Source organism: Nothobranchius furzeri, chromosome 4 (assembly GCF_043380555.1).
Source record: "Nothobranchius furzeri strain GRZ-AD chromosome 4, NfurGRZ-RIMD1, whole genome shotgun sequence".
Lineage (NCBI taxonomy): Eukaryota > Metazoa > Chordata > Actinopteri > Cyprinodontiformes > Nothobranchiidae > Nothobranchius > Nothobranchius furzeri.
The window spans coordinates 87,816,908-87,826,887 of record NC_091744.1 but is presented as its reverse complement, the minus strand read 5'-3'; the positions used below and the strand labels follow the sequence as shown (position 1 = coordinate 87,826,887).

General features: G+C 42.5%; 1 protein-coding gene across 2 annotated transcripts in view; it reads right to left on the bottom strand.

Moving 5' to 3' along the window:
• Positions 1-385: 385 nt before the first annotated feature.
• Positions 386-9,980, bottom strand: part of si:dkey-246g23.2 (solute carrier family 66 member 2) — a 66,659-nt gene continuing 57,064 nt past the window's right edge. Inside the window, exons 5-6 of one of the 2 annotated variants that reach the window (XM_070550592.1) lie at positions 9,268-9,322; positions 386-9,189 (exon numbers count right to left, since the gene is read on the bottom strand). In XM_070550592.1, the coding sequence (XP_070406693.1) occupies positions 9,148-9,189; positions 9,268-9,322 (97 nt within the window). In that variant the 3' untranslated portion in view covers positions 386-9,147. Of the gene's footprint in view, positions 9,323-9,980 lie in introns of both variants that reach the window. The other variant, XM_015965426.3, reaches the window with a different exon arrangement.

The following is a 9,980-nucleotide window of genomic DNA, read 5'->3' as shown; positions in this document are numbered from 1 at the left end:
CCTTAGCATGCAGGTAGAGGTACGCGTTACTAGAAGGTAGAGCGCCTGAATGTTAGCCATCACATCATTAATAGATGGCAGAACAAGATCAGGAGATGAGTACAGCAACAAGTTCAGCCTTTCCTCATCTGCTCATCTATAAAGCATGGAGAGCTTCCCATTATCCCCAGTATCCAGCTTAATATTTTATAATCCACACCGCTGTCTCACCCTGCAGCACTGACCCACCAGTCGCCTCCTCAGTACGTGCATCAGCATCTGATATTGCATAAGCCTCCGAAATCTAAATCTGTGCAGACACAGATACTTATTAAGCCGACCTCTTGGTTTTGTCTTCAGGGACGAGGGTTAGGGTTAGGGTTGGAACAGAAACACCAACACGCTGTTTCAACCATTTTTAGGATTTATTTGAAGCTCAGCCCCTTCAAACAAAAGAATTCGAGGTTGTTCTCGGTCACCCCGCGCTATAGCACAACTCATGTCCCACAGGTGCAATGGTGGTTACTGTGGAGTGAATTTATGTGCAGGTGCATGGCATGGCAGCATGTGACTCAGAGCGGAAGAGAGTGAAAGTGGAAAAAAATCATGTTTCACGTGAGGTCAGATGATTGGTGTGAGTCAGAAAGGCATTAAAACACGGCTCTGCACACAGATGTAAATCGTTTATGTGTGGGAAAACATGTGACGTTACTGAGATGCTCGACCAGTTCTGGTGCAATTCACAAGACAATAAAAGACGATATTTGCAATAAAATTTACTCTAAAATACATCTTAGAAAAAAGGAGCGTTGACTTGTTAATAAAATTCACTTTTTCCCCTTTGGCTTCTACTTTTGTAATCACAGCACCTGGAAGGAGTCATCAGTATGAAAATAAAAACATTTATTTCTAACGGGAACTTTAACACAGAGATTAGCACAACAGAGCTAAAAGTCTGATAACATCTCCTGCCGCCCGAGGAGAACAGGTCACCCGACTAAATCCCAGGAAGGAGCTGGTCTGAGCCTCTGATGGGGAGGGGGTGATAAGGATGTAGAAAATACAAGAACACTGATCGCAATGTGTGTGCGACAGGTCAGACAGGTGTGTTAAGATTAGAGTCGTCGTCTTCCTCCGCTTATCCGGGTCCGGGTCGCGGGGGCAGCATCCCAACTAGGGAGCTCCAGGCCGTCCTCTCCCCGGCCTTCTCCACCAGCTCCTCCGGCAGGACCCCAAGGCGTTCCCGGACCAGATTGGAGATGTAACCTCTCCAACGTGTCCTGGGTCGACCCGGGGGCCTTCTGCCGGCAGGACATGCCCGAAACACCTCCCCGGGGAGGCGTCCAGGAGGCATCCTGACCAGATGCCCAAACCACCTCAACTGGCTCCTTTCGATCCGGAGGAGCAGCGGTTCTACTCCGAGTCCCTCCCGAATGTCCGAGCTCCTCACCCTATCTCTAAGGCTGAGCCCGGCCACCCTACGGAGGAAACTCATTTCGGCCGCTTGTATCCGCGATCTCGTTCTTTCGGTCATTACCCAAAGCTCATGACCATAGGTGAGGATTGGGACGTAGATCGACCGGTAAATCGAGAGCCTGGCTTTCTGGCTCAGCTCCCTCTTCCCCACGACAGATCAGCTCAGCGTCCACATCACTGCAGACGCCGAACCAATCCGCCTGTCGATCTCCCAATCCCTCCTACCCTCACTCGTGAACAAGACCCCGAGATACTTACACTCCTCCACTTGAGGTAGGACCTCTCCCCCGACCTGGAGGTGGCAAGCCACCCTTTTCCGGTCGAGAACCATGGTCTCAGATTTGGAGGTGCTGATCCTCATCCCAGCCGCTCCACACTCGGCCGTGAACCTACCCGGCAAGAGCTGAAGGTCAGAGCTGGATGAAGCTAGGAGGACCACATCATCCGCAAAAAGCAGAGACGAGATTCTCCTGCCACCAAACTCGACACACTCCACACCACGGCTGCGTCTAGAAATTCTGTCCATAAAGGTAATGAACAGAACCGGTGACAAAGGGCAGCCCTGGTGGAGTCCAACCCTCACCGGGAACAGGTCCGACTTCCTACCGGCTATGCGGACCAAACCCACGCTCCTCTGGTAAAGGGACTGAATGGCCCTTAACAGAAAGCCACCCACCCCATACTCCTGGAGCGTCCCCCACAGGGTGCCCCTGGGGACACGGTCATAAGCCTTCTCCTAATCCACAAAACACATGTGGATTGGTTGGGCAAACTCCCATGCCCCCTCCATCACCCGTGCAAGGGTATAGAGGTTAGAGTGTTTTATGAAATTTTCTGCTGTCATGAATGAGAATCTGAAAACGTGTGCAGGTTAGTGACTCGAAAAGCTGCGAGTGCAACATCTTGCATTTCTATGCCTGAAGTTTCTCTGCAGGTTTGTGAGAGAAGACAAAAGCTGAAATTAGGCCAAAGGAAGACTAACACAGACGCAACCGATTCAAAGATGGCTGGTTGTGAGTTACCAGCTCAGGTGACCCAGCTCAGGTGACCCAGCTCAGGTGACGCATCACATGTAAAGTCGACAACAACAACAGTACCTGAAACTTATTTTAAAAATCGTACTATTTTAATCAACTTGTGGTTGTTGGGCTAACCAGAGTAGCAACGACACAGCACACGTGTGTGGTTAACGTTGCTTGTGATGCTTACCTGAGCAGGTAGCTTCACGGAGATCAGTGGACTCAGTGATCTCCTTTAAACTCACCTGTTCAGGTTTGGCGGGACCTTCGTCACCTCTCTCTCCTTGTTCTCGGGATCCACTCATTTCCCTCTTTCCCTTCCCTTACATTTGTTCTTTTCTCCCTTTAAACATATTTTTAATCATTTTTAAAATCTTTTTATACATAAATGTTTTTGTTTTTGTGAAGCGCCTCGTGGTTTTCATCTTGAGAGGCGCTGTATAAAAGATCTTCTTCAAAGCATGAGTTTGCATTCCCGGCTTTTAGACTCATACTCACATAAAACAACCTGCCAAGTTTCTCAGATTCACATTTACGACAGCACAACTTTTATTGATGGACACAAATTTTTGATAGCTGCCACCATAAAACACCGTACCTGTGGCTCAGATCTGCACACATTCACACTTAAAATGAATTATGAGCACACACAACCTGAGAAAATCTTCATTTAACTCTTTTAAATCATCTCCAAATATGTTCTTTTGGCAAACAGCGTGCAAGATGCAAAACCAGCACAGTGAGTATGAAGACTCACAGAAAGTAAGGAAAACTCCTGAGTTACTAAGGTGACAAACATAACGGATAAACACAAAAGCATCCGAATCTCCATGCATCAAGACTACTGACCAGATCCCGGATCTGATTAGTCTCACGCTGCAGACGAGTCAGCGACTCCAACAACAAAACCAGTGAAAGAAGCACAACTTTTCTGAAGGCTCGTTAAACAAAAGCTTCAATTAGAAGTTCAGCTTCTGAATAAATTACGTCAACCACCGAATAAAGTTTTAGCGATCAGCAGAGTCGTTCCCACGAGGCCATGGGGCAAAAATGCCACCCGTAATCACCCGGGGAGAGTAAAACAGAATTAATTACACGGTAAACATGGCAGGCTGAGTTAAGGGGAGGGTAACACGATCCAAGCAAATAACCTCGCTTGAGTTAACGTCCGAGTTTCTAAGCTCTGCTGCTTCTAAAAGGCCGTTCGCCAGTGGAAGTAAGCATGGTGTCGGAGGATTACATAAGATCCTCTCTGTTCAACCAAGCGTGAACGAAGAAGCCTTCAAGTTTTATTACAGAGATTTTCCACGTAAAAAAAACCAATTAGAGCTGATCTAGAAGGCTGTTTGGGAACGCTTTGGTGGTAAAAAAAACATGTTTGTAAGAAGCTTTGTGACGTTCTAAATGTGTTTACTGAATCTTAGACTAAAGCCAGTCCGGTCTTGGTATCCTGTCCTCTGCAGGAAGTGGATTACTTGCATTAAGGACTAGCTTCTTGCTGGAATACGATGTTTGTGGCATTCAGCTCATCTCAAAGTTTCAACAGTTTTTCAGCTGATTAGACTTTATTGTGGAAATGATCCATGTTGTTGATCTGGGCAGGAACCCAAACTCCAGCCAGGCACAGAAATAAAAGGGTTAAGTAGATCCATTTAACACAACCTGCTGTTTACTCCTCTACGGTGTGTTTTCCAGACTTCTTCTCTTCAGAGGAAAACTCTTCTGGATCTTTGAATTCTGGAAGCCTGATACGTGCAATAACCTCTTCAGACACATCAGGTAAAGTAAGTGCAGCCTTAAGGATCTACAGCAGTACAAAGTGTATTTGAGCATCATAAATAGAAACTGACGAGGATCAGTTTGTTGCATAAAAAGTATTTTTTGAATTGTAATGTAATCTGAGTAAGTTTTTTTTTTTGCACTTTACAAGTAAGGCGCGTACGGTTTAGTACAACTTTATGTATAATTGGGTTTTTTTGCTGTTCAAAAAGCTATTTTTGTGTTGGGCTGTGAAATTATTATTGATTAATGTTGAACTAAACCAAGATCTTTAATTAATAAAAAATAATAATAAAAAAATGCTTTTCACGCCACGCCCAGATGGATGAGCGGCAGCAATTAGTGTTCAATAAAAAAAATGATGTAAAACAAATAAACAAATGACCAAAAAGAGCAGCAGGTCTGCTGGTGTGTAACAGTAAAAATACAAAAACAAACAAACAAACAAGCAAAATAAATAAATAAATAAAAAACCCAAATATTCAGTAGTTTTCTTACATTAGAAATAAGAATCGTCTACAGACTGGAGGCATTCGGCTGTTTGGTGGAAAAATAACATATTTTTTAAATTGCCCAAAGATGTTTACCGACGATCTTTTCTTCTCTAGTTTCATTATGATCCACACTGCTTGTTAAAGAACCACAAAGGAGCGTCATAACAACAAGATGGATGCACATCCCGCAGCCTCGGACCAGCTACAGAAGCACCAACATGTCAGACAAGCACGCACGCCAGGGACGAAATTTTGATTTCAGAAGTGGGGGGGACACAGCAGGCTTGTGCGGATTTGGGGTGGGGGGTGTTATGTAAAGACCCCTTGACACGTCACGTGCCCATCTCAATAATTTTTCCATCCTTATTGAAGTGCAGTTTTGGCTGTTGACAATGGATAGGCCATTGCATTTATTGTTTTGGGTCTTTTTTTATTGTTTTTGGTGCAACATTTTCTAACAGGGAGTGAGATTCTTTTTTATATTTAATTTTTGTTTGTTATTTTTATTCATTTAGAAGTTCTGGTTCTGGACATTTCAATGTTAAATGAAGGTTTCTTTGTTGCATTTTAAAGGGTGTACTTGCATTATTATGATATATTAACATTATATTAGTGGTTATTTTGGTCTAGATAATGTTGACAATGATATCGTTTATCATCAACAATTTGTTGGACAAAATATCGTCCAGCAAAATGTGTTACATTCCCAGGCCTAGTCAAAAGTATAAAAATTATTTATACATAAACGGTCCTCCTGAGATCTGGCCGTTTGTTCATTTGCTGTGTTAGAGGACATGCTGAACTAATGTTTTACACATGATCATCACCCTAACATTTGAGTGTATAAAAACATATTAAATATTTTTTTCCCCTTAAAAGTGTTTAAACAGTTGTTGCATTTCAACACACAAAAAATAAATGGAAAAAATAAGATAAATCTAATGAAAAGTGTACATCTTTGACATTAAGCTTAAAAAAATCTGTTGACGATGATAATACTGTTCATTTTTCATAGCTTTTTAATGTGAAAATATGCATTGCAATAGATAAGTTTACAATAAAGTTAAATGATAAAAGTTTTGAAGTTACACTTCTACTACTACTAGTAATAATAATTATGATGATAATAGTAATAATAAAAAAATAATAATTATAATACGAATAAATTGTGTCTGAGGAGTCAGTTATGTGGAGGAGATGAGTTTGTAAAAGTTAGTTTTGAGTATGTTTGTGAAGGAGGAGGTGAGTCTGAGCTTAATGCAGGTCTGTCACATGTTCCAACTTACGTTTAGACTTTGAAAGAAGTCTCTTATATCCACTTTTCGTTTTCTTGACATGCTGCCTCCTGGCTGTGCCTAACTACCAAAGACTCACAAATGAACACTTATTCAAATGTTATGTAATGGAAGCTGAGCTGAGCTCTGATATTACACAGCGTCTAGATGTGACTCAGTACCGGTGTTCCCTAGCGGCTCCAAACTAGCAAAACAACGTGAGCACGTTCTGTTTACAACTTGAGTGACAGCAGCAACAGCCAATAATACGTTAGCAAGTATCAGCAGAGCCAATAGATTAGCTTTTGGGCGGGTCTAATAGTAAACCGGTTTCCGTTTCGGTCCTAGTGCTCAACCAAATCCATTTAATGGAGCGTAACATTGTTTTTGGACGGAAAAAAGTGCAGGGGACCAAAACTGCCTTTTGAAAAAGTGGGGGGGACATGTCCCACCCGTCCCCCCCCAAAATTACGTCCCAGACGCACGCACACACACACACACACACACACACGCACACACACACACACACACACACACACACACACACACACACACACACACACACACACACACACACGCACACACCTAACAAGGAGAGTCCAGAGGAGTGACGGTTGTGAAATAGTCCTGTGGAGCTGTACTGGTGCAGTACTGGGTGCTCTGGTTGCTCTCACACCAGCAGAGATCTGCTCTTAGAAAGCTGCAGATACAAGTAACTCAAGAGTGGAGAGCAAATAAATAATAGAAAAACAAGTAAAAATGCACATAAATACTGTTTTATCTGGTTCTGCAGAACGATCGGGTCATGGACGTCACTAGGATTGAGAGATGGGGGCGCTTAGCCCCAGGAGCTTGACCTTGAAAATTTTATGTCAAACTCTGCAAAAACATAGTCAATGAATCCATTATTTGAAGAATATTTACCAAAAGCTGTTATTTTATCACTTTCTTTTCCTTTCCTACCTTCGTGCATTTTCTCTCTGCTTTTTATCGAAAACTACATGAGGAAACACTGAAGTTAAAGTTGCGTCGTATCCTCGAAGATTGCTGGATGATGTTAAATAAATGCACACACATCTAACAATAGTTGTTACATTAGTTACATTGTCCTGTTGCAAAGGTCAAAGTTCAGCTGAAAACCTTTTCCTATGGTTGTGATTCAGCTTATGAGTGGCATTTGCACCGTTTAGTCAAATTTAGGAAAGCATTGCACTACACCTCTTTCATAACGGTGCACTCGCCCCTGTTTTCTCTGTAGATCACTGACCTCGACCATGCAGATCTCCTCAGCATCAACCACCGGGTCTCTCTCCTGTTCCTCACTCACTCTCTTAAAAAATCTTCGTTTATCCATCTAGCCAACACAATGAAAACATTTTAAATTTCTAATGCCAGAACAAATGCTACTACGCCATTTAGTTTTCACTCACAATAACTGAAACAGCCATTGGTGGATAAATGGTACATAATATGGACAACTGTTAGCCTAATATAGCCTATGTTTGGTTGCTCATGATGATGGCATTTTCCATAACGTCACATTAAGCTGCCAAAATTTATGTTAAAGATAGATGAGTACAATATCTCCTTTCTTTGCCATAAGTAAACAAATATTAAGCAACTGACAACCCACATGGAAAGAATTCATATAAACATATAGGTTTGAATATATGTTTTGATATAGCTTTTGAATATATGTGACATATATAAAACTGGCTGTTTACTATATTATAGACACATATATGTACCTATAATACTATATATATTATATAAAAAATGTATAATATAGAAAAACGGTCAATAATATACACATTCGGCCATATTCTGATTCAGGTTTATAGTGTGGAGTGATTTTTGTGCCACCAACTGGAGCGTGCAGTGATCAATCTGCAAGAGCAACACCTGCTCTGCAGTCGTGTGCAGCCCTCTCTCTGCATGCTCAACTCCGTCTCTGCCTGCACAAATCTCCCTGCTGTTGCTCAACTTGCAATTTACAAAGCAATGTAGCCTCTCCGTCAGCCAATCAGACAGCTCCATTATGCAATCAAAGCATGTCCGGGAAATACTGCCAGGAAAATTGCACTTTTTCAGATAAAGAGGACTTTATATAATTATATTTAATTAGGTTGATTAACCCTCCTCTTTTCCTGGGACATTTCCACTGTTCACTTCCTTTTACACATCAAGGGATCATTTATGTCTGACCAAACAGAGAAGAAACACTTTATATGTTGAAATTAAAAGTCCTCTTTAACTGAAAAGAGTGAAATTTAACAGTTTTAGGAATGGGCAATGTGTCTTTTCTGGAAGTCAAATATGGTCACCCTAATCATGACACATGAATTACAACAAAGTATTTTGCAGGCAGTGGATGGTGACTGGTAGCTAACCAGCAGCAGAAAGCAGTTCAATAAGCTGTTAAATGGGTGTTTTTCTGTAAAGCAGTGTTTCCTGGACATGCTTTATTGGATAAAACAGAGCTGTCTGTGATTGACTGTTGGAGAGGCTACTTGTTGAGGAGAGCAGGGAGAGATTTGCATGTGCAGAGACAGAGTTGAGCCCACAGAGGGCTGCAGCTGCTGCACACAAGCGCTGAGCAGGGTTTGCTCATCATATATAGGTTTTGCTGTATCACCCCGCCCCCTGACTTGTCAGCATAGCTGTCAGGGTTAAGGAAGGGGAGGAAGTCCTTTCTTGATACTTCCTGTGTGCGACGGTGTAGTTCTATATTCATTCATTATTATTTCTGTTTCAGACTAAAAAACTCATGTACCAGCTACACGTGTGTCATGATTGTGTTGAGCATGTAGATGTGAACAAATAAAAAAATAAAATAAGATAACCAAAATAATGGGGGGGGGGGGGGGGGGGGGGGGGTGAATATTGTACGGGGGCTTCAGCCCCCCTAAAACAGACCTAGCGACGTCAGCGGATCCGGTTGTCTTAGCTTGATCAGAAGAAGCTAAGAACTTTGTGTAGATTATTTATGACTCGATGTCGCCAGAAGTCAACTTTGTTTTCATCAAACTAAGAAATAGAGGTGGCAGGGTGCACCCAGCTGCAGCAGATCGTATCCATGGCGTTAGCAGAAGCTGCACCACTCTGATGTTCTAACAACGGCAGCATTTATCCAAGCTTGGCTCGAGTGTCTTGGTTGTAAAGCAGCACCTGCAGCAGGATGGCCACATCAATCAGGATTTGGACTGAACCACACACCCAGAACTGAGCCGGACTTTCATTCATTACAAAGTAGGAAGTCTTGAAGACGTCTCCGGCCATCCAGAGCAGCACCATCTTCACACTAGACCAGGAGACACAAAAGGACTCAATCAGAAGGAGTTTAATAAACGTGCAAATCCCCCTTTTGTCCAGAATTTGATGAGAAATTTGGAACTATTATTATTATATATTTATGTTTCATTTCTTATGTGATGCCCAGAGCTAAACCAGAAGTAGAGAAAAGGTGGCCAAACCCTGAAGATATCTGCATTTCAACGTACCTCAAAACTTTGTGTTTTTAAACTGAACATCTAAAATCCAACTCTATGCACGACTGAACTATTCACAGAGATATGCGGAGCCTCGTGTTGATCCGGGAGGTGATGAGTAAACAAAAGGACAACGCCCAGCCTCAATCTGTGTACTCAAGGTCATTTTGCATTCTGTGACTTGTTCTTCACCCTTGATCTTCTCATGCTTCCTTCTCTTTTCCTCATGCTGTTACTTCCTTCCTCTACTCGCATTCATCCTGACTTATTTACAGCTGTGCTCCTTTAAATTAACACCATCCACATGCTTTTCTATCCCACTCCTTCCTTTATTCTTGGATCTCTGGACAGAGAGGTCCCATGGGCCTGAATGTAATATGAGTATATACTTTTTCTTATTGGAGCTGAAGGGGCCTGGGGACGGAGCAGACCCATCATTCATCAGTGGCACACACTGAAAGGGTCAGGAAG